We start from the raw sequence: 25,199 nt of genomic DNA, 5'->3' as shown, positions 1-25,199 counted from the left end.
CCACATCCCAGGGGGGCCAAGTTCTAGGAGAGGAGCTGGTAACGCCACACACAGCAAGAACAAATACCATACAGATAAGAGATGTTTAATTGATAGTTCTCAAAACTATCTTACAAAAACAAAAGTTATTACATCCGCCTTCAAACGGAGCCCTGGCCTCATTTCTACAGGTTTGAGCTACTCTACATCAGCAGGGTCACGCTGGAAGCGCACGGTCGTCGTCTCCACGACATCTTGTACGACCTCCCGGGCGACGTCTTCAGTATCGGAAACTGGACCGTCGATCACTACCACCGCCCGTAGGCATCCTCCCTCAGCGCCGTCGTAGCGCAGCTGCCGGGCGCAGACCTGCCGCTCACCCTGAACACGGCGGCGACCTCCTCGATGCGTGCGTCAAGGCGAAGGTGCCCTCATCGTTGGGGCGATGTCGAGGCCATTAAAGCAAAAGAGAGGGAGGCGCGGCAGCGCACGGCGCTCAGTGGCCTGGCCACTGGGACAGAGCCGGAGCTGGACCAGTTCATGAAGGCGAACCGCCACGCGAGGAGCGAACCACCGCCCGCGGTAGTGCGCCTCTTCATCTCCGCCGAAAACGACGGCCCAGCCTCTGACACACAGGTCATCCTCCTTGGGTGTCGGTCTCTGAGTGCAGAGAAAGCGAACCGCCGCGCGCCCCCGAAAAGTGAACCGCCGCCCGCGGTTGCGCGCCTCTTCATCTCCACTGAAAACAACGGTCCAGTCTATGACATGGGGGGCTAGGCCCACAAGTCATACCCCTTAGGCGTCGGTTCCTAGGTGCAGAAAGAGCGAATCGCCGCTTGCGCCAGCACTGCGCCTCCTCGGGGCCGCTGCAGAAGATAGAGAAGAAGATTTTTCAAAACCGATGCAGCGGCATCGAGGCGCCTCGCGCGTGGACCGGCGAAACCATCAGGCGTGGGGGCCGTGGGTCAGTCAGCCACAGGGACAGGCGTGGAAGTTGGTGTGACCAAAGGCGGACTGGCAGTGATTACGTCTGCGAGTGCACGGAAGCAGCGCGCCAATCACCAACCAGGCTTTGGCCCCCACCTGCAGGCTCGTATCCTCCCCTGAGGTGGGCCCGGGGGCCACTGTCGGTACCCTGAAAGAGGGGTACCCCTTACTACAATGTGAAGGCACGGTTGAAAGTCGCCTAGAGGGTGGTGAATAGGCAAATCTGAAATTTATAAAGTTTAAGCACAACTACAAGTCGGGGTTAGCGTTAGAAATATAATCGAGTCCGAAAGAGAGGACGAGAACAAATCACAAGCGAATAAGAACGGATGACACGGTGATTTGTTTTACCGAGGTTCGGTTCTTGCAAACCTACTCCCCGTTGAGGTGGTCACAAAGACCGGGTCTATTTCAACCCTTTCCCTCTCTCAAACGGTCACTTAGACCGAGTGAGCTTCTCTTCTCAATCAATTGGGACACTTAGTCCCCGCAAGGACCACCACACAATTGGTGTCTCTTGCTTTGATTACAAAGAACTTGGAAGCAAGAATAGAGGAAGAAGAAAAGCAATCCAAGCGCAAGAGCTCAAAAGAACACAAAAGTCTCTCTCTCTAGTCACTAATTTGTTTGGAGTGATTCCGGTCTTGGGAGAGGATTTGATCTCTTTGTTTGTGTCTTGGAATAAAGTCTAGAGCTCTTGTATGAGGTTTGATGGCTGAAAACTTGGATGCATTGAAGTGTGGTGGTTGGGGGTATTTACAGCCCCAACCACCAAAATGTCCGTTGGGGAAGGCTGCTGTCGTATGGCGCACCGGACTGTCCGGTGCGCCAGCCACGTCACCCAACCGTTAGGGTTCGACCATTGAAGCTTCTGACATGTGGGCCACCGGACAGGTCCTGTTCACTGTCCAGTGCGCCATCTGATGCCTGCTCTGACTCTGCACGCGCAGTCGGCATTGTTCACTATTCACTGTAGTCGTTGCAGACGACCGTTGGCGCAGGTAGTCGTTGCTCCGCTTGGCACACCGGACATTCTGGTGCTACACCGGACAGTCCGGTGAATTATAGCGGAGAGCCATTTTCTGAAACCCGAAGCTTAGCAGTTGGAGATAATTCTCCCTGGTGCACCGGGACACTGTCCGGTGGCACACCGGACAGTCTGGTGCGTCAGACCAGGACAGCCTTCGGTTTTCTTTGCTCCTTTTTATTTGAACCCTTTCTTGGACTTTTTATTGGTTTGTGTTGAACCTTTGGCACCTGTAGAACTTGTAATCTAGAGCAAACTAGTTAGTCCAATTATTTGTGTTGGACAATTCAACCACCAAAATCAATTAGGAAAAGGTGTAAGCCTATTTCCCTTTCAATCTCCCCCTTTTTGGTGATTGATGCCAACACAAACAAAAGCAAGTATATAAGTGCAGAATTGAACTAGTTTGCATAATATAAGTGCAAAGATTACTTGGAATTAAACCAATATACATTTCATAAGATATGCATGGATGCTTTCTTCTAATTTAACATTTTGGACCACTCTTGCACCACTTGTTTTGTTTTTGCAAATTCTTTTGGAAATTCTTTTCAAAGTCTTTTTGCAAATAGTTAAAGGTAAATGAATAAGATTTCTAGAAGCATTTTCAAGATTTGAAATTTTCTCCCCCTGTTTCAAATGCTTTTCTTTTGACTAAACAAAACTCCCCCTCAATGAAATTCTCCTCTTAGTGTTCAAGAGGATTTTAGATAATAATTTTGAAGAGGTTATACCAATTTGAAATTCTATAAAAAATAAGATACCAATGAAAAACCTTCTTTTAGTACAAATTTGAAAGACTACATTTTTGAAATTGGTGGTGGTGCGGTCCTTTTGCTTTGGGCTAATACTTTCTCCCCCTTTGGCATGAATCGCCAAAAACGGATACTTGTGAGTGAAATATAAGCTCTTTTTCAAACTTTCTCCCCCTTTGGTAAAAAAAATATATGAGCGAAGATTATACCAAATTGGACAGCGGTGCGGAGTGACGGCGAAGGATGAATAATTCAATGGAGTGGAGTGGAAGCCTTGTCTTCGCCGAAGACTCCATTTCCCTTTCAATCTATGACTTGGTATGAAATATACTTGACAAACACATTAGTCATAGCAAGTGAAAGAGCTATGATCAAAGTTATATAAATGATCTATGTGAGCAAAATATCAATCAAAATTCCTAGAATCAAGAATGTTTAGCTCATGCCTAAGTTTGGTAAAAGTTTTCTCATCTAGTGGTTTGGTAAAGATATCGGCTAATTGTTCTTTGGTGCTAACATATGCACTCTCGATATCCCCCCGTTGTTGATGATCCCTCAAAAAGTGATACCGAATGGCCATGTGTTTAGTGCGGCTGTGCTCAACGGGATTATCCGCCATGCGGATTGCACTCTCATTATCACATAGGAGAGGAACTTTGGTTAATTTGTAACCATAGTCCCTAAGGGTTTGCCTCATCCAAAGCAATTGCGCGCAACAATGGCCTGCGGCAATGTACTCGACTTCGGCGGTAGAAAGAGCTACAAAATTTTGTTTCTTTGAAGCCCAAGACACCAGAGATCTTCCCAAGAACTGGCAAGTTCCTGATGTGCTCTTTCTATCAATTTTACACCCTGCCCATTCAGCATCTGAGTAACCAATTAAATCAAAAGTGGATCCCCTGGGGTACCATAGGCCAAACTTAGGCGTATGAACTAAATATCTCAAGATTCGTTTTACGGCCCTAAGGTGAACTTCCTTAGGATCGGCTTGGAATCTTGCACACATGCATATGGAAAGCATAATATCCGGTCGAGATGCACATAAATAGAGTAAAGATCCTATCATCGACCAGTATACCTTTTGATCTACGGATTTACCTCCCGTGTCAAGGTCGAGATGCCCATTAGTTCCCATGGGTGTCTTGATGGGCTTGGCATCCTTCATCCCAAACTTGGTGAGTATGTCTTGAATGTACTTCGTTTGGCTGATGAAGATGCCCTCTTGGAGTTGCTTGACTTGAAATCCTAAGAAATATTTCAACTCCCCCATCATAGACATCTCGAATTTTTGAACCATGATCCTACTAAAATCTTCACATAAATTTGTTAGTAGACCCAAATATGATATCATCAACATAAATTTGGCATACAAACAAATCATTTGCAATTGTTTTAGTAAAGAGAGTAGGATCGGCTTTGCCGACTTTGAAGTCATTAGCGATAAGAAAATCTCTTAGGCATTCATACCATGCTCTTGGGGCTTACTTGAGCCCATAAAACGCCTTAGAGAGTTTATAGACGTGATTAGGGTACTCACTATCTTCAAAGACAAGAGGTTTCTCAACATAGACCTTCACCTTGATTGGTCCATTGAGGAAGGCACTTTTCACGTCCATTTGGTTAAGCTTAAAGCCATGGTAAGTAGCATAGGCAAGTAATATACAAATTGACTCAAGCCTAGCTACGGGTGCATAGGTTTATCCAAACCTTCGACTTGTGAATATCCCTTGGCCACAAGTCGGGCTTTGTTCCTTGTCACCACACCATGCTCATCTTGCTTGTTGCGGAAAACCCACTTGGTTCCTACAACATTTTGGTTAGGACGTGGAACAAGATGCCAAACCTCATTCCTCGTGAAGTTGTTGAGCTCCTCTTGCATCACCAACACCCAATCCGAATCTCTTAATGTGTCTTCCACCCTGTATGGCTCAATAGAAGACACAAAGGAGTAATGTTCACAAAAATGAGCAACACGAGATCGAGTGGTTACCCCCTTTTGAATATCGCCGAGGATGGTGTTCACAGGGTGATCTCTTTGTAATGCTTGGTGGACTCTTGGGTGTGGTGGTCTTGGACCCTCATTATCTTCCTCATCTTGATCATTAGCATCTCCCCCTTGATCATTGTCCTTCTCTTGAGGTGGCTCCTCTTGATCTTCATTTTCATCATCTTAAGCTTGATCCTCATCTTGGGTTGGTGGAGATGCTTGCATGGAGGAAGATGGTTGACCTTGTGCATGTGGAGGCTCTTCAGATTCCTTAGGACACACATCCCCAATGGACATGTTCCTTAGCGCGACGCACAGAGCCTCTTCGTCATCTAGCTCATCAAGATCAACTTGCTCTACTTGAGAGCCGTTAGTCTCATCAAACACAATGTCACAAGAAACTTCAACTAGTCTAGTGGACTTGTTAAAGACTCTATATGCCCTTGTGTTTGAATCATAACCAAGTAAAAAGCCTTCTACAGCCTTAGGAGCAAATTTAGATTTTCTACCTCTTTTAACAAGAATAAAGCATTTGCTACCAAAGACTCTAAAATATGAAACATTGGGCTTTTTACCGGTGAGGAGTTCATATGATGTTTTCTTGAGGATTCGGTGAAGATAGAGACGGTTGATGGCGTAGCAAGCGGTGTTGATTGCTTCCGCCCAAAATCGGTCCAAAGTCTTGTACTCATCAAGCATGGTCCTCACCATATCAAGTAGAGTTCCATTCTTCCTCTCCACTACACCATTTTGTTGTGGAATGTAGTGAGAAGAGAACTCATGCTTGATGCCCTCGTCCTCAAGGAAGCCTTCTATTTGTGAGTTCTTGAACTCCGTCCTGTTGTCGCTTCTAATCTTTTTTATCCTTAATCCGAACTCATTTTGAGCCCGTCTCAAGAATCCCTTTAAGGTCTCTTGGGTTTGGGATTTTTCCTACAAAAACAACACCCAAGTGAAGCGAGAATAATCATCCACAATTACAAGACAATACTTACTCCCGACGATGCTTATGTAAGCAATCGGGGGCGAATAGGTCCATGTAGAGTAGCTCAAGCGTCCTGTCGGTCGTCATGATGTTCTTGTGTGGGTGATGAACACCAACTTGCTTTCCTACTTGGCATGCGCTACAAACCCTGTCTTTCTCAAAATGAACATTTGTTAGTCCTAAAATGTGCTCTCCCTTTAGAAGCTTGTGAAGATTCTTCATCCCAACGTGGGCTAGTCGGCGATGCCAGAGCCAACCCATGTTAGTCTTAGCAACTAAGCAAGTGTCGAGTTCAGCTCTATTAAAATCAACTAAGTATAGCTTACCCTCTAACACTCCCTTAAATGCTATTGAATAATCACTTCTTCTAAAGAAAGTGACACCTACGTCAGTAAATAGACAGTTGTAGCCCATATTGCATAATTGAGAAACAGAAAGCAAATTGTAATCTAAGGAATTTATAAGAAAAACTTTGGAAATAGAATGGTCAGGTGATATAGCAATTTTACCCAGTCCCTTGACCAAACCTTGATTTCCATCCCCGAATGTGATAGATCTTTGGGGATCATGGTTTTTCTCGTAGGAGGAGAACATCTTTTTCTCCCCAGTCATGTGGTTTGTGCACCCGCTATCAATAATCCAACTTGAGCCCCCGGATGCATAAACCTACAAAACAATTTTAGGCCTTGTTCTTAGGTACCCAAACGGTATTGGGTCCTTTCACATTAGAAACAAGCACCTTGGGTATCCAAACACAAGTCTTTGAGCCCTTGTGTTTGGCCCCAACATATTTGGCATCTACTTTGCCTGATTTATTAGTTAAAACATATGATGCATCAAAAGTATTAAATGAAATGTTAGGTTCATTTGATGCAATAGGAGTTTTCTTCTTAGACAATTTAGCATGGGTTGATTTCCTAGAACTAGATGCCTCACTCTTATACATAAAAGCATGATAAGAGCCAGAGTGAGACTTCCTAGAGTGAATTCTTCTAATTTTGTGCTCGGGATAACCGATAGGGTATAAAATGTAACCCTCATTATCCTGAGGCATGGGAGCTTTGCCCTTAACAAAGTTAGACAATCTTTTAGGGGCATTAAGCTTGATGTTGTCTCCCTTTTGGAAGCCAATGACATCCTTAATCACAGGGCGTCTCCCACTATAGAGCATGCTCCTAGCAAATTTAAAATTTTCATTTTCTAAGTCATGCTCATTAATCTTAGCACTAAGTTGAGCTATGTGATCATTTTGTTGTTTAATTAAAGCTAGGTGATCATGAATAGCATCGATATTAATGTCTCTACATCTAATGCAAATAGTAACATGCTCAACGGTAGATGTAGAGGGTTTGCAAGTATTTAATTCAACAATCTTAGCATGTAAAATAACATTCTCATCTCTAAGATTGGAAATGAAAATATTGCAAACATTTAAATCTTTAGCCTTAGCAATTAATTTTTCATTCTCAATTTTAAGGCTAGAGAGAGATGCATTCAATTTGTCAATCTTAGCAATCAAATTTGCATTATCATTTCTAAGGTTGACAAGAGAATAATCACTAATATTTAATTTCTCAACCTTAGCAACCAATTTATCATTCTCAAATCTAAGGTTGGAAATAGTGTCATGACAAGTGCTTAACTCACTAGTTAATTTTTTTACATTTTTCTATCTCCTGAGCATAAGCATTTTTAACTTTAACATGCTTCTTATTTTCTTTAATAAGGAAGTCCTCTTGGCTATCCAAGAGTTCATCCTTCTCGTGAATAGCACTAATCAATTCATTCAATTTTTCTTTTTGTTGCATGTTTAAGTTGGCAAAAAGGGTGAGCAAATCATCCTCATCATCACTAGAGCTAGCCTCATCACTAGATGTTGCATATTTAGTGGAAGCTCTAGATTTTACCTTCTTCTTTTTGTCGTCCTTTGCCATGAGGCACTTGTGGCCGACGTTGGGGAAGAGAAGACCCTTGTTGACGGCGATGTTTGCGACGTCCTCGTCGGAGGAGGAGTCGGTGGAGCTCTCATCGGAGTCTCACTCCCGACAAACATGGGCACCACCGCTCTTCTTCTTGTAATACTTCTTCTTCTCCTTTCTTCTTCCCTTTTTGTCGTCGCCCCTGTCACTATCACTTGATAATGGACATTTAGCAATGAAATGACCGGGCTTACCACACTTGTAGCAAACTTTATTGGAGCGGGGCTTGTAGTCCTTCCCCCTCCTTTGCTTGAGGATTTGGCGAAAGCTTTTGATGATTAAAGCCATCTCCTCATTGTCGAGCTTGGAGGCGTCGATGGGGAGCCTAATTGATGTAGACTCTTCCTTCTTCTCCTCCATCGCTTTAAAGGCGACGGGTTGCACCTCAGGTGTGGAGGTGGCGCCTCGCTCGATGATTTGTTTGGAGCTTTGGTCATTAGTTCAAAGCTCACAAACTTTCCTATCACTTCCTCGGGAGACATTAGTTGATATCTTGGATCACCACGAATTAATTGTACTTGTGTAGGGTTAAGAAAAACGAGTGATCTAAGAATAACCTTGACCATTTCATGGTCATCCCATTTGGTGCTCCCGAGGTTGCGCACTTGGTTCACCAAGATTTTGAGCCGGTTGTACATGGCTTGTGGCTCCTCTCCTTGGTGAAGCATGAAGCGACCGAGCTCCCCCTCGATCGTTTCCCTCTTGGTGATCTTGGTCACCTCGTCTCCTTCGTGTGCGATCTTGAGCACGTCCCAAATCTCCTTTGCACTCTTCAACCCTTGCACCTTATTATACTCCTCTCGACTTAGAGAGGCGAGGAGTATAGTGGTGGCTTGGAAGTTGAAGTGTTGGATTTGTTCGACCTCCTCCGAATCATAATCCTTGTACCCTTTCTTTGGTACCTACGCTCCATACTCAACAATATCCCATATGCTTTTGTGGAGTGAGGTTAGGTGATGCCTAATTTTATCACTCCACATAAAATAATCTTCTCCTTCAAACATCGGTGGTTTGCCTAATGGGACGGAAAGAAATGGAGTGCGTTTTGAAATACGAGGATAGCGAAGGGGCATCTTACTATACTTCTTGCGCTCATGGCGCTTAGAAGTGACAGATGTCGATTCTGAGCCGGAGGTGAGGGTGACGAAGAGTCGGTCTCGTAGTAGACCACCTTCTTCATCTTTTTCTTCTTGTCACCCTTCCTTTGGGACTTTATAGAGAAATAGGATTCCTCCTTGTGCTTGTGGGCGGAATCCCTTGAATGTGTTCTCCCCGAGCTTGTAGACTTGTTGCCGGTCCCGATCTCACTCATGGCGGATGCTCCTGACATCACTTTGAGCGGTTAGGCTCTAATGAAGTATCAGGCTCTGATACAAATTGAAAGTCACCTAGAGGGGGGAGGTGAATAGGCAAATATGAAATTTATAAAGTTTAAGTACAACTACAAGCCGGGGTTAGCGTTAGAAATATAATCGAGTTCGAAAGAGAGGGCGAAAACAAATCACAAGCGAATAAGAACCGATAACACGGTGATTTGTTTTACCGAGGTTCGGTTCTTGCAAACCTACTCCCCGTTGACGTGGTCATAAAGACCGGGTCTCTTTCAACCCTTTCCCTCTCTCAAACGGTCACTTAGACCGAGTGAGCTTCTCTTCTCAATCAATTGGGACACTTAGTCTCTGCAAGGACCACCACACAATTGGTGTCTCTTGCTTTGATTACAAAGAACTTGGAAGCAAGAATAGAGGAAGAAGAAAAGCGATCCAAGCGCAAGAGCTCAAAAGAACACAAAAGTCTCTCTCTCTCTAGTCACTAATTTGTTTGTAGTGATTCCGGACTTGGGAGAGGATTTGATCTCTTTGTTTGTGTCTTGGAATGAAGTCTAGAGCTCTTGTATGAGGTTTGATGGCTGAAAACTTGGATGCATTGAAGTGTGGTGGTTGGGGGTATTTATAGCCCCAACCACCAAAATGACCGTTGGGGAAGGCTGCTGTCGTATGGCGCACCGGACACTGTCCGGTGCGCCAGCCACGTCACCCAACCGTTAGGGTTCGATCGTTGGAGCTTCTGACATGTGGGCCACCGGACAGTCCGGTGGTGCACCGGACATGTCCTGTTCACTGTCCGGTGCGCCATCTGACGCCTGCTCTGGCTCTGCGCGTGCAGTCGGCACTGTTCACTGTTCACTGTAGTCGTTGCTCCGCTTGGCACACTGGACAGTCCGGTGCTACACCGGGCAATCCGATGAATTATAGCGTAGAGCTATTTTCTGAAACCCGAAGCTTAGCAATTGGAGGGAATTCTCCCTGGTGCACCGGACACTGTCAGGTGGCACACCGGACAGTCCGGTGCGCCAGACCAGGGCAGCCTTCAGTTTTCTTTGCTCCTTTTTATTTGAACCATTTCTTGGACTTTTTTTTGGTTTGTGTTGAACCTTTGGCACCTGTAGAACTTGTAATCTAGAGCAAACTAGTTAGTCCAATTATTTGTGTTGGGCAATTCAACCACCAAAATCAATTAGGAAAAGGTGTAAGCCTATTTCCCTTTCAACGGTGCCCACGCGGCTATCTCTAGTCGCGTGGTAAACAGCACCCGACCCCACCACGTGGATGGCTCCCGGGTTGCCACGTGGCCAGGAAAGACAATATGCTCCAAGGTATCAACAGTGGGTCTGGACCTCCAAGGGAAAGTGCCAGACCCCTGTACGTACGGACCGGACCTCCGGGTAAGGTCCAGGACTTCCACGGGCGTAAGCCGGACCCCTGGGACGGGTCTCGGACCCTTCTGTGTGGGGTCCGGGTCACTCACAGCAAGGTCCCGGGATTCTGGGACAAAGAATACCCAGGCCTTAATCAAGGCCAGGCGGGGGTCCAGAGCCGACACGTGTCCGGACCATACCGTGTACGCATCTGCTCCCCGCTCAGGCGGAGACCCGATGCTGCCACGTGGCCCACTGCCCGTGACATAAGCGAGCGGGCGGAGCCTGACGTAAGGCCTCTGGGCCGCGCGGCCGCTGCATTTATTGCGGATAAGGCGCGCCGCCTGTCTATTCCACTAACAGGTGATGTGCCGCCACAGCATTTAATGAGCCCTGTCCACTCCGCTGGCAGGCGATGTGCCGCCTCGGCATTTAATGTGCTCTGTCCACTCCGCTGGCAGGCGGCGACCAGGCCATCCCGCAGGCGGCGTGCCTGTCCATTCCATTGGCAGACAGTACGCCCGTGCTGCGGCATACACTGTGCCCATCATGACTCGCGCGTTACCGAGGAAGCAGCCGCGAGATATTAATACTATATGCACTACGAACATTATGGCGCTCGGAGATCTTCTGGGCGATACTGACATTTGATACTTCTATAATGTATTCCCTCCGTTTTGCCCCTGGGCCACATGTCGGGGCTCAGTATCATTGTACGTGCCCCCCTTGATCTATAAAAGGGAGGGCACACGACGTTACAAGGCAGACCCAACTTAGGCTCAAGCTCACTTAGACTCTCAGACTCACAAGTTCATACAAGCTCTCAAGCTCAATACACCACACAGTGGAGTAGGGTATTACGCTCCGGCGGCCCGAACCACTCTAAACCCTTGTGTGTTCTCGTGTTCTTCCCGATTCCACGTAACAGACAAAACGCTTAGGTTCCCTCCTCATCTAAGGATTTTGGGCGGGTGCGTTCCGCCACCTGGCCGGAGAATTTTCTCTACGACAATATGTTATAAGCCGTCGCAACGCACGGGCAAACTACTAGTTGGTTTTTATGTGTATGATTAATATGTTGGTGATGAAATTCGATACATATTTATTTTAGATGTTTACGTTGGTAACGAACATGATAATCTTCTTATTTATTTGTAGTCTATATGTTTTTTATTTATATGGTTGTTATGTTGATAAAAGATAATATGTATATGTATGTTGGTTCTACATGAGTTTCAATATGATCGCATGTGTGTTTAATTTTTAGCGAGAAAAAAAGACATGCAAAGAAGAATAAGTTTGGTACGTTTGAAGGTTAAAAACATAAGATATGACACTACGTAAAACTATCTACCTGATTGGTTACTCCGCACCATTCCATCCTTAATCATCTCGTACGATGATTCTAGTTGAGCGTCTGTTTGGTTGACTATATGCAAGGAACATTGATTACATAAGTAGATGCAAAATAAATTATTTTCAGGCTATTTATCTACATCTATACATACGCCAGAAACTGTATCTGCCCGACCAAGCTCGCGTGAGACTAAGGGGGTGTTTGGTTTCTAAGGACTAATTTTTAGTCCCTACATTTTATTCCACTTTAGTTATAAAATTTTAGTTTCTATATTTATCAATTTATATACTAAAATAGAACAAAATGAAGGGACTAAATATTAGTCCCTAGAAACCAAACACCCCCTGAATACGGGTGTATGCGTATCATAGGAAGGTATTCATGTTGGTGCGAGTATTTTGATAAGTCCTGCGACTGAATGAATATTATTGCGGTTGGTGGTCAAAGATAGAAAAACAAAAGCAATTCTATACTACTTCAAGGGGGCATCTGCAAACCTCCCTCTGCGTCCTCGGAAACGGAAGGTGGCCTGGCCCTGGCCGGGAGTGGTTAACCTCGGCGAGCCGCTTTGTCTTCTATTCCCCACTCCATCCTACTCCGCCATGGCGGTGAAGGGGAAGGGTAAGCAGGTGGCCGCCGAATCCCCTGGCCCTGGCGCTGGCGCTGGCGGTGCCTCCGGGTCCGGCGGGAAGCGGCGGATGGCCTCTAGTGACGCGGGGGCGGGGCCCTCGTCGTCATCCGCTGCGAAGCGCCGCCGCCGCGCCGGGGTCCTCCAGTTCGTCGACGACGTAGCTGGCGTCGACGACGATTATGAGGAGGACGAGCTCGAGTCCGAGGATGACACCGATGATGGTGAGTACGGACTCGGTTCGTTCCCCGAGGCATGCGTGAGAGTGGATGGGTCGAGTGGATCCATCTGGGGTTTGTGTTCTACACAATGTGGATTATGTGGGGGTTTGTGTTCTGCGCAATTTGGGATCTCTCTCTCTCTCTCTCTCTCTCTCTCTCTCTCTCTCTCTTGTATCTATTATTCTGTCACCTAGGTTTTGAGGAGTGAGCTGTGTTAATTGATGGGGTTTTGAGGGGTTTTCCCGTCTTAACGACAGGAACCCTTATACAGCACTGCAGAAATTTCACTTCTACCCTAAAAGTTGTAGAATCCGATATTTTAGTAGTGTGGTAGTTGCACGAGGTCGAAATCATCCCTATTTGCTAATAGATAGTAATGCAAATTTTGTTATTTTTGGTTTTGGAGTTAGTCCTTGAGCAAAATGTGATGTCTGACTTTTCTCAGTGTCATCAAGCAGTTAGGCCTTACAGCAAACTGACATTGCACTTTGGCTTAATGTTGTCACCAATTATCTGGTTGCCTAGGATCTATGTTCTATACTAATCATTGAATTAATGTCATTTCATAGTCATATCATACTCTTTCACCGTAAATGTATTTGAAGGTATTATTGCCTAGTGATTGCTCATGTAATCTTGTTTATGTCCACTGCAGGTTTCTTTACTGGTGGGGAACATGCACAAAATCTGAGTCACAAAAGAACTGAAAGGTCACACCCTCTTCCATTTCTTGTGAAGGAAGAGGAGCTTAGTGGCGATGAACTTGAGGAATTCATCAAGAACCGATACAGTAATCGTGTGAAATACGCTGCTGATCGGAGCTATTCTAGAGAAGACGATGACATTTTCTCCATGGATTGTGCACTCAAAGAGCCGACTATTTGGAGAGTTAAATGCATGGTTTGTGATTACCAAACTCTTGACTTGGCATTGCTCGACTAGCATTTGTTGTGGATGTGCTGATTTGGTTAACTGCTTTCCAGGTTGGGCGTGAGCGCCAAATGGCCTTCTGCTTCATGCAAAAATTTGTTGACCTTCGAAAAATTGGTACCAAAGTGCCAATTATTACAGCATTTGCACTTGATCACATAAGAGGGTTTGTTTTTGTTGAAGCGGAGAAGGCCTGTGATGTTACAGAGGTACACAATCTGTTCCTTTTACAGCAAGAGAAAAAAAAGTTCATACATACAGAAAGAGCATGCTGGTTGACATGTAGTGCAGTGCTTATTATTCTATCGCTGTTATGTATAACATACTCCCTCCATTCAAAATTATAAGCTGTATTGTCTTTTCTAGATGCATTGCTTTTACAATGTATGAAGACATAGTGTATATCTAAGTGCATAGCAAAAACTACATATATCTAGAAAAATCAAACCATCTTATAATTTGGAATTGAGGGAGTATAAAACCCTGATATTTTTTATGTGGCCTAGTTTAGCTTTGCTGTTCTCATTTTGTACGCATTTCAAGCTTTACTACTTCATAGGAAAGGAAGGAACTTTTTAATGAATTTGTAAAAACTATTTTAGTAAAGATAATGTTTTCTTTTCTATTAATCTCTATATGTATATGCTTTGTATTTTGGTTGTAAAATGGCTCACTGACCATATGTCCCATGTTACAGGCATGCAAAGGGTTTTGTAGTGTGTACACAAGCAGAATCACTTCTGTTCCTGCAGCTGAAGTTCCTAGCTTGTTATCCAGCCGTACGAAACCATTTGAAATCTCTCGTGGTACATGGATCCGCATGAAGAATGGAAACTATAAAGGTGATCTGGCACAGGTATGATATAATGTGTTTGTGCCGTTTTTTCTTTTCTGGGGGCATCGTTGCTCTTCATATATTTTCATTTTCGATGCTCTTACACCACTATTTTCCTGTAACTTTTTAGGTTGTTAGCGTGGATGATGGACGGAAAAAAGTGATGATAAAAATTGTACCCAGAGTTGACCTCCATGCTATTTCAAAAAAATTTGTAATGCTCGTATACTTCGCGTTAAAATGACTTATTGAATTGATTCCCTTTCTCTATTTATCGAAGTTACTCGAATTTATTTTGCTCCTGGCCATGATTAAGTAGGATATTGGTATCTGGTATCTCGGGGACTTTTGCTTCAATCTGTGAGACATCTCTGGAATCTAGATGCACCAATAGTTATTGTGTTCTACATTAAATATAGCTAGAAGCATACCGGCTGCTGTGGGAAATAGTGATAATTTGGAATGAAATTAGAGTACATAATATTACTTACATGGAAGGATAAACTATTATAAATAATGTTAGTGGATGGTGTGGCACGCTGATGTAGACAACTAAATGCATGTTAGTAGATGATGTGTCTTGTTGATGTGGATATTATAATTGCACGTGCTAATGAGCTGTAATTGCATGTGATAGCGGACTGCTGAGGTGCTGCATGTCTAGATAAAATGCTGGTGGGTTCTATTTACTGAATGTATATTCTCTTGACTGATCAACTGATTGTATAACTTGTTTGCCAGCCCACAATATTGTTTGGCTCCCATGTGTGATCAACCATTTGTTTCCACCCTTCTCCTTTCACAGTTCTTGTTTGGCAGCAGCCTGGTTGCTAACTACTAAACTTATCTTATGCTTTGGTCCTTGCCAGGGTGGTGCAGTTTCACTAAAAGGAGCTGCAGTTCCTGCTCCACGGTTGATCAGCTCCCAAGAACTAGAGTAATTTTTCCTTACTTCTGAAGTTTCCTTGTTCTACATTCATTAAACTTCTATTATATTTTAACCAGTCTTGACACAGTTTCCAAAATGTCATTTTTCATGCAGGTTCTTCAGGCCTCATATTGAAATAAAGCGCGACCGTCAGACTGGTGAAGTTTTTGAAGTACTTGATGGTTTGATGTTCAAAGATGGATTTCTGTATAAGAAGGTTGCACTTAGTTCTTTGATTTATTGGGGGATACAACCGACAGAAACAGAGCTTTTGAAGTTCTCTTCTAGCCCAAGCAATAGAGCTTCTGCTGATGACTTGGATTGGCTCTCCGGCATGTATGGTTCTAAGAAAAGGAACCTTCCAGAAAAACGAGATATGGAATCATCATCTTCTAAAATAAGATCCTCCAAAGCATCAGACCTTAAAGCGTCAACTTCTACTGAAAATTATGACGAGAACGATGAATTCAACCTTCATGATCTTGTACTCTATGGGTGAGTGTGTTATATGGTGTATAATCGTCGCCCACTACGGATTTCATCCTTATATTTTATTTCCTAATGAACAGGCGAAAAGATTTTGGTGTGATTGTTGCTGTTGAGAAAGATGGTTTTAGGGTAATAATCTTGTAATCCACACTTCAATTTTATATCCTTTATTTTGTCTAAGAATGGGTTCTGTGTAGATACTAAAGGGTGGTCCTGAAGGATCTGCGGTGAAAGTGAGAAAGCAGGATATTAAGAAAGGCTGCGTAGATAAAATGTTTACAGCTGTTGATCATCAAAAGAAGACAATATCCATTAACGACACTGTTAATGTTGTGGAAGGGCCATTTCAGGTGAAAATTGAACTATTAATCTGACAGGATCCTGCTATTGGTCTCCAATTTTGTAAGCAGTATGGGAATTGTATGTTTTTTGCTTTTATTTCAAGGAAACATTCATTTGAGATATTTTAAAGAACGTGTGAATTCTTTCACAGAGTATTGGCAATGATAGTTTTAACATTGTGCATGTACTAGTGCTGCTACATTGTTCTTATCTAAGACGTATTCCACTGTTATTGCAGTACATGTAGCATGCTTTTGGATTCCAGCATGTGTTTTTGGAGTATTCAAGAATACCATATTTTCCACTTAGCACACTTGTGGTGTGATTAAATATATTTGCAGGGTAAGCAAGGGGTCGTTAAACACTTGTACTTGGGAATACTGTTCATTTATAATGAAAGTGAAAGTGAGAACTGTGGATTTTTCTGTGCTCAAAGCGGGTCATGCGAAAAGATACGAAAGGGTCTGGGAAGCTCTACTACTGAAAGTTCGGTATGTAGATATGTGTATCTACTTGTCAAAGAATTGAGGATGTTCTTTGTGTCACTTTGCTTTCTATGTACCAGGACTTTACAACTCCTATGTTTCCTGAACCTGCTTATGAGCAAAATGGGCATCGGGACAGTAAGTGTTTCTTGATTTCTTCTGTAATATTTCCTGCATGTAAGTATATCGGTCTGATTTCCTTCATAATACAGCTGAAAGGCCTTACAGGAGCACCAGAGAACAACTTTTCTCTATTGGGCAGATGCTGCGCATTAGAAAGGGTCCTTTGAAGGGCTACCTCTGTCGAGTAGTTCGGATATTTCGGAATGATGTGACTGTTAAGCTAGATTCTCTACTGAAAATTGTTACAGGTTGGTTAGCTTACCTATTGTTGGAGCTGTTATTTGGACAATGACTGACTTCGCCATGTGTGCAGTACAAGCTGATCTTCTCTCAGTCCCAGCTAACAGGGGGTAAGTAACTGAAGCATGTTTTATTTTTCTTTCCTTCATCGCTTATGCTGTAAATCATGTAATGCAATTGCACCATCATTAGGTCAAAAGTATGGTATCACTTTCATATTAGCTTCTTATTATGTTACATGGTTTACCAGGGATAACTTGTCTGGTGCCCCAGCTAGTAAATTTGGAAGTCAAGATACATCCTTCTTTGGTAAGTGTGAGATTATTATTTTATGTAGAGTTTTGGGCCTGTCTTTCTTGGATTAGCATCTACAGTGTAAATAGGAAAGCTCCAAATAATTTACTGCTAGCCTGCTGACTGCCGTATACTCCCTCCGTTCCAAAATATTAGTCGTTTTAGCTCTTGGTTTTTATGTCTATATTCAAATGGATGATAATGAATCTATACACATGCAAAACACATGCATAAAAAATGGTATGAACTTACTAATTCTCTAAAACGACTACTATTTTGGGACGGAGGGAGTATTAAATACCATCTGCTCCAAAGGGTTATTAAGGAGAAAAAAGAAAATGCTACAGACGTCTGTACCCGGACATGAGTGTGGACAACAGATAAGTGTTGTAGAAATGTGTATGCTTTGTTGGATTTGTGGCCATACAAGAAGTGATCAGTTCGAAACGATGATATACGTGATAGCCTAGGGGTAGCACCAATTGAAGAAAAACTTGTCAACATTGGTTGAGATGGTTTGGACATGTTCAATGGAGAGACCTTTAGAGGCACCTGTGCCTAATCTCTACTATAAAGCACTAGTTTCGATGGTTGTCCTTAGCGCATAGGTTTATTCCCCCTAGCAATGGGCCGTTACCCCATAGACAGGCCGTGAAAACCATCCAAGCCCCTATTAGTGAGTGGGTCGTTACCCCACAGACGGGTTGTGACCACCCAAGCCCAACACGAGAGAAAGCCGCATGCAGCACAGTGCTCCCACATAGTACCACCCCTGTAGCTAAAGGAGGACGAGTGAGCTATAAAAAAAGAGTCGGGCTCGTTTTCAACTCAGACCTTTCTATGCCTTTTGGCTAAGATAAAGTGTAATATTTATTCTTGTGTGCTGTCGCAACGCATGAGCATTGTATTAGTGTCATCCTAAGGCGCGATAGCGATGGGAAAAGAGGAAGACCGAAGTTGACATGAGAAGAGCCAGTAAAAGGAGACTTGAAGGATGGGATATATCCAAAGATTTAATATTGAAAAGAAGTGCATGGAAAACAAATATCCATGTGCCTGAACTTTGACTTATGGTTTTGTTGGGTATTAACTCTAGTCTACCCCAACTTGTTTGGGACTAAAATGCTTTATTGTTTTTGTTGTTGCTCCATTGAGGGATGAGTTACTTTCTTTTAAAGGAAAAGCTGAATTTAGGAAGTCCATACTTTACAAGATTCGAGTTCATTGTTCCCTTATACTGCTGGGTTGAGGTTTAAAATTATCGGACTTGTTACTTTCATTGATTATTAGGTTCAGAAGCAGGCAAAACTTCATGGGACAATGGGTTGCCATCGTTTGGAAGGTTCGTTTTATACTTCACCTTGTTGCTGTTTACTCGCACATCTAGAATCCTTGTTTTTCCCTTGCGGGTGTCCACTCCCTCCCACGAGTTCTGGGGCAGATTTGCTACCGCACAGCTACAACAACAACAAAGCCTTCTAGTCCCAAATAAGTTGGGGTTGTTTACTGTAAAGATATACCAACAATGAAAAACCAAAGCAGCCAAATTCATTGTATCATTTGAATGCTGCTGTGCTAGAAAATGCTGTTGGGGTATTTTTGTTTTACTTTCTTTATTAGCAATCTGTATATCAGGGCAAGCAAAAAGAAGACAATATATACAGGAATCCTTCATTTGAAATTAGGAATAAATATTATCTAGATGTAGTGATGTACATAAAAATACGACAAGATTTACAGGAACCCTTCATTTGAGATTAGGAATAAATGTAGTCACAACCCTCTTTTTGTAGTCACATTTAGTTCTAAATTACCTGAAAGGTGAGGAACCAAATTTCTTTAACTGTACTTATTTAAGCTTGCCTTGATTCCACCTGGTTAAGAAAAGGTTGTCTTTGCTTTACAGTTTAAGATATATTTCCTTGTGCCTTTGTGATGTTTGTTTTTGCACTTCCCTTCGCCTGCTATGTCTAGGATTGGTTTTGTTAACTAGAGATGTTTTCCTGGGTGTTTACACCTGTTCCATTTTGCGCTAAGCTCATCTTTGAGTACTAAGCATAGCATATATATTACTTGCTACTTGTCAATATGTAGATAAGTGAGTGTAAAATGTAATGTTTGACCGTGGCTATTGGATCATCAAGGTTGTGGTATGTGAGCTGCTCTAGTCCACCTTTTGCCCAAGGATGTAGTTGTCAGTTCCCTTTTAACTCCGTGCTTGTATTGGTCTAATTTCTGAACAAAACACAAATGCTAAATTATTTCTTATTTGTCTCTTTCTTCTTCGCTCATGTAAAGCATTACCTAGAGGAATAGATGTTCTGAGCTACTCTTTATTGTTATTGTATATCTTGTTATTTACCTAATTGTTTGGTGGGCTGCAGTGACTCATGGCAACCCTTTTCGAGTTCAACACTATCAGTTCAGAATGCAGGTAATTTTTAGTTTTGTTATTTATTTGTGTCACCATTCTTTGTTTGCGCCTTAATCGCGATGGTATTTTTTGTTTCATCAAGTTTTAGGGAAAGACATAGCATTACTATCTGCTCAGATGCTTGATATGTGAATTCTGCAAAAAAAAAAGTTTAGTGGATCATGTCACTAGGAACGAAACGATGTAACTATATTAATCTGGTGAGGATCAAACTAATGTGGGATTAAAAGAGGCATGGTCTATTAATCAAGATTTCTTACAAGCTTTTGAATTTCTTTTATTAAAAAGTGCATACAAATGATACACTTTTATTGTGGGTTTGGTTTAGGCATTTTCTGCACTTATTGTTAGACTGCTATTAGGGCTTACAGGCTTAGTTAGGGTCTTGATGTATTTCCCTGATTATCCCTATTGTAATGGGCTTTGGCCCACCTAACTCTTCTATATAATATACTCCCAACCCAGAATTCGGGTTAAGGTTTCACACATTCCAACACTTATAGCTTGCAACTTGTTGAAATAGGTGACTTCTGCATTTTTTCATTTCTGGATGCAGTAAAGTAGTCATCGCTTCCTATTCATCTTACACAAAGTACAGGTTTCTTGTAAAAACAACAACGAATCCTTACCCAAACAAATCGGGATAGGTTAGAGATGAGACCCGACAAGTGCCCACATTAACCCAAAAGTATCGCAAAAGTATAAAATAATGATTCTAGAATTTTACTGATATCAATTTTATGTTCAGTTGTCCACGCCAACCATTGCGAGGTGCGAACAGACCAAGAAAACAGAACATTGACACAAAAGAAAAAAAAGACAATCCACAACTCCAAATGTAAATTAAATGTCCTACTTAGATTAGTTATACCTTCCAGAACTCTTCACCATGAAAGCAGTAATCATACTTGGACCTAAATTGCGAAATGGATGTTCCCAAGGCCCTGGACATACATCACGGAACTGTGGTAGTAAAAGAAATTTAGGTCGATGGTTCTTGCACTATTGCAGATATTGTCATTTATGCTTATTAAATAGGCTAGGCACATTTGCCAGTATTTGAGGTTTTCACAGTTTAGCTGGGTGTGGAACTTTTACATTTTCAGGTGGAGAATCAGAAGCTGATCCATGGTCTAAGAAAACTTCTGCCAAAGATGATTCTGATCCATGGGGTAAGAAAACTGATGGTGATTCTGATCGATGGGGTAAGAAAACTGATGGTGATTCTGATCCATGGGGCAAGGAAGCGGTATCTGCTGCTGATGGTGATTCCAATCCATGGGGTAAGGAAACAGTACCTTCCGCTGCTGGTGATTCTGATCCATGGGGTAAGAAAGTGGTGTCTTCTGCTGATGGTGATTCTGATTCATGGGGTAAGAAAGCAACATCATCAGCTGTTGACACTGAAAAGGAAGGTTCTGGTGGTACTGCATGGGACAAACAAGCTGGAGTTGGTGGATCTGATGCTGCTGGCAGCTCCTGGGACAGAGCGGTTGTCAATGAGAGTGAAAAGAGTGACAACTGGGGAGAGGCTTGCAGGGTTATGGACATGGGAACTGGAGCTGAAGCTGACACTGACCCTTGGGGAAGCAAGGTCAAAGCAGTAGATATGGAAGGACCAAATAACTGGGAAAAGGCTACAGTGCCTCCAAACAATAAGCTGGAGGATGTCAGTCAAGGATGGGGCCAACCTAAGGGCAACTCAACTGAAGACCAAGCAATAGACAACGTTTCTAAAGACGTGGACAACAACAGGGCTTGTGACAGTTCTTTGCCTGTCACTGAAGATGGTACCTGGGGCAAGTCAAAAGACAACAGTTGTGGTGGAGCAGGTGGTGCGGGAGGTTGGGATGTTTCTGTTGGCAACTGGAATAAATCATCTGTTGTGGCTGATGCACAGGATGAAGGTTGGGGCAAAGGAAACTGGTCATCTGCTGAGTCTGAAGAAACAAACAATCAAAGCGGAAATTGGAACAAAACTGGAGCTTCGGACCAAGCTGGTTACAACAATTGGGATAAACCGAAATCCTTTGGTGGTAATGGTTGGAACAAGGGTGATGATCAGAATAGCAGTTGGAACAGGCCTGAAAATTTTGGAGGTGGACGTGGCTTTGGGCGTGGACAAGGGAGAGGTAGGGGTCAACAATCTGGATATTTCAATGGCAGAAATGATCAAGGAAGCTGGAAGAAGTCATGGGGTAGTGACAATGCTGAAAGACCCTCTTGGAGGTCTGATAATCAGGTAGACAATGAGGCTGGAGAGTCTGGTGGATATAGGGGAAGGGGAAGAGGAGGAAGGGGGCAATATGGAGGACGAGGTAAAGACAATGGTTGGAGAAATGATGATAGAAGCAATTCTGGGTTTGGAAGGGAAAATAACAGTGGCGATGGACCAAAATGGGGTGGTGGAGGTAATTGGAACGCTACAAATCCACCAAGTAGCAGTGTAGGCACCAAGTCATATGGTCAAAATCAGCCTTTCACTTGGAATAATTCTGAGGATAACAAACCATCTGTAGGTCAGTAACCTGTTTAATTTGTACCTCTAGTTTCCTTGTTAAAGTTTCAAGCTACTATTTTTAAATAGCAACTTGAACATGCTTCTCAAATTTCTTGATTTTCCTAAGGCTCCAGTTGCTTCTTTTATTACATTTTAAATTTGTGCAAAGTACACGCTGGTCCTCAAGCTAAGAACTATCAGTATTTTAATAAAATACTCCCTCCGTCCCAAATTAGTATTGACTTTAGCTCTTTGTTTTTATGTCTATATATTCAAATATATGATGATGAATCTAGACACATGTAAAATACATGCAACAATTATTGTATGAATCGAGTAAAAGCCTAAAACGAATTTTATTTGGAGCAGAGGGAGTAATTGACATTCTTGCAGTCCATTTTATGTTACAGAGCATTTATTTGTATTACTCTTGTGTAGGTGAACAAGGTGATCCTTGGGCAAGCAAGGTGTCTTCTACTGAAGGTAATTGAGAAGCAACCAGAGACTCTTTTTTTTCTCTGTTTAGTGTTTCTAGCTGTAGTTCTCCTGTGAGCTTCCTGATTCGCTTGCTGTCTTGGGGGATCTTTGCAGATACAGAACAACAGAATGATTCTTGGTCAAGCAAGATGATTTCTGGTGGTGCTGAGGATACCAGTGGTGGCTGGGACACCAAGGTGAAAGACTCTTCCTGCAATGATGGGGGTAAGTGGGAAAAATGCTTGTAGTTGTAGCGTTGAGTAAAGCAAATTTCTTATTCTACGTACTTGTAGATGTAGTTATTACTTAGAGCCTTTTCACGCTATCATGTGTAGGTGAAGGACTACAAAATGATCCATGGGCAAACAAGATTGGTTCTAATGAAGGTACTCAAGGGACTATCTGAATGGTTGACATTGGTCACTCGGACGGGACCATTTTAAGATGAACAGCCGTGCTATCTTTTCTGGGTCTCTTGTTGAGCTTTTATTTTAATTTTTGTAGGTAAAGAACAAGAAACTGATCCTTGGGCCAGCAAGATGTCTTCTACTGTGTGTGCTGATGACAAGAAAGGTAGCTGGAACACTACAGCAAAGGGCATTCCATCTAAGGAAAAGGCTGATGATCCATGGAATAGTAAGGGGGGTAATGATGACAGCAAGAAAACTGACACCTGGGGTGCTGGCTCGTCAGGTGGGGATCAGGAACTTTCTTGGAGCAAACCTAATTTCTCTTTGGGGGACCAGGAATCTACTTGGAACAACCCAAGGTTCAGTGACGATGACAATGCGAATAATAGAGGTGGATTTGGACGTGGAAATCGAGGCAGAGGGAGAGGAAGGAATTTTGGGGATGGTGGTGGGTCATCATGGAATGGAGGCAATAGAAACGATGAATCAGGTGGCGGAAGGTCTGGAGAGCCATGGAACAGAAGGGACTTTGATGGTGGCGGAGGAAGAGGCAGAGGTCGTTTTGGGCGAGGTGACCGTAACCAGGGCAACAACTTCGGGTCAGGAGATGGTGGCAGCTGGGGCTCTGGCAGGGGAAATGGTGGCCGCGGTGGTTACAGGAACTGGAACGATAACAATGAGCGATCCTTCGGTGAAGGTGGTGGCTGGTCCCAGTCCCAGTCTTCCGATTGGAATGCCAACAAAGGAAATGGCGAAGGAAATCAAGCTTTCTCGAAAAGCAAGCCCAGCTGGGAAGCACAAAACACCTCTGGTAGAGATGGTCAGGCAGGAAAGGGTGATGCAAACAACTCCTGGAGTAAGAACAGATCATCTCCATCTAGCGCTTGGGGCGCTCCCAGTGGAGGAGCTGGCGGCCGAGGTTCTTGGGGAAAGAGCAACGAGGATGGCTGGAACTCAGCGGGAGGATCAGCCAAAGAGAAGCCTGCATGGGGTGGTGGGTCAGAAGCGTCTACCAAGAAAGAGGACAAAGGTGGTGAGGGGAACGGGAGCCAAGGAGGAGGTGGTGTCAGTTCCTGGGATAAAGGGGCAGATGATGCATGGAACGGCAACACGGGTAGTGATATTGGGAGTGGTGGATGGTAAGATTTCCGCCAAAATAATATGAACTCTGTCGGTGCGTGTGTCTAGTTCGTATCCGTTACTTCGCCATGTGTACTCTACACTAAAAAGAACATGGCTTGTGACCATTTAAACATTACCTTAGTGGTGGCAGTAACTAGGTACCTTTGCTCCATCGTATTTCGGGCTACGTGTGTTTGTTTCGCTTTTTTTTACGATCTTTTCTGAGAATCTTGCAGTAGTAAGAATCTGGCTGTTAGAAAAATCTGAGTCAGAGATCACATGTGGATGCGGACGAAGATGAAGGGTCCATAGGATAAGTGACCAATTTCTTCTATTTTCACTAACGCCCCGTTTAGATCATTGAAATTGAATTCTATTCTAATAATAATAATTTAGACGTATATCAATTAAGATAATTTGGTTTTATATAAAATATATTTGTATATTATTATTAGCAAGATGTCGGAGATATTTATGTGTTATATTTTTACTATAGAGGAGTGAGACGAAAAGTGTCATGTAAGTTATATAGACTAATGCATAAAATTATTTCTCATCTTTCACCCTATAAATTTGAGATAGACTTATATATAAACTTTGGAAAGTGGTGTAATGTCAAATTCCAAACTAAATAAGTTACTTTATTGAATGAATTTCAATTCCTATAAAATTAAGACATCCAAACACCTCGTAAAGTGATTTTCATAGCTAAAAAAACTAGGTGTTTGTTAGTCACCGTTTCTGGCCATAATTAGTAAAAAAGATAAATAAACGGGCCTACTATCATCGCGCGACCATACAGCGTAAAACATGGTAGGGCATGGTATTCCACCCAGCCAGGGCTGTGCGAGATATTTTAGAGGTTTAGAGGAAACCTTATATAGATGCCATTTGACTCATGTATATATAACCTATGGACCAAATGATAAAAGTAATTAGCTAGCTCTTGCCTATAATATATGTATATGTGTACTTGCGAAGGTCGAT

The 25,199-nt window shown here is 43.0% G+C and overlaps 1 protein-coding gene across 2 annotated transcripts; it reads left to right on the top strand.

The window, feature by feature from the left end:
- Positions 1 to 12,208: 12,208 nt before the first annotated feature.
- On the top strand, positions 12,209 to 24,424 carry LOC103635834 (Protein RNA-directed DNA methylation 3). Of its 2 annotated transcripts, XM_008658209.3 has the most exons (21): positions 12,209 to 12,606; positions 13,259 to 13,503; positions 13,587 to 13,742; positions 14,231 to 14,389; positions 14,499 to 14,582; positions 15,238 to 15,305; positions 15,411 to 15,791; positions 15,866 to 15,914; positions 15,983 to 16,135; positions 16,469 to 16,618; positions 16,693 to 16,750; positions 16,825 to 16,983; positions 17,049 to 17,085; positions 17,226 to 17,284; positions 18,560 to 18,611; positions 19,654 to 19,703; positions 20,810 to 22,222; positions 22,642 to 22,686; positions 22,795 to 22,905; positions 23,016 to 23,066; positions 23,185 to 24,424. In XM_008658209.3, exons 1-21 carry the CDS (start codon positions 12,357 to 12,359, stop codon positions 24,231 to 24,233), a joined length of 4,779 nt encoding a protein of 1,592 aa, XP_008656431.1. In that variant the 5' UTR covers positions 12,209 to 12,356; the 3' UTR covers positions 24,234 to 24,424. The 2 variants fall into 2 exon arrangements, with proteins under 2 accessions (XP_008656431.1, XP_008656432.1); XM_008658210.2 differs by lacking the exons at positions 12,209 to 12,606; positions 13,259 to 13,503; positions 13,587 to 13,742; positions 14,231 to 14,389; positions 14,499 to 14,582 and adding an exon at positions 15,023 to 15,043.
- Positions 24,425 to 25,199: the final 775 nt, after the last annotated feature.

This window comes from Zea mays, chromosome 8 (assembly GCF_902167145.1).
Source record: "Zea mays cultivar B73 chromosome 8, Zm-B73-REFERENCE-NAM-5.0, whole genome shotgun sequence".
In the NCBI taxonomy this organism is placed as follows: domain Eukaryota; kingdom Viridiplantae; phylum Streptophyta; class Magnoliopsida; order Poales; family Poaceae; genus Zea; species Zea mays.
The sequence above is the reverse complement of the archived record's forward strand: the minus strand, read 5'-3'. Positions and strand labels throughout refer to the sequence as shown.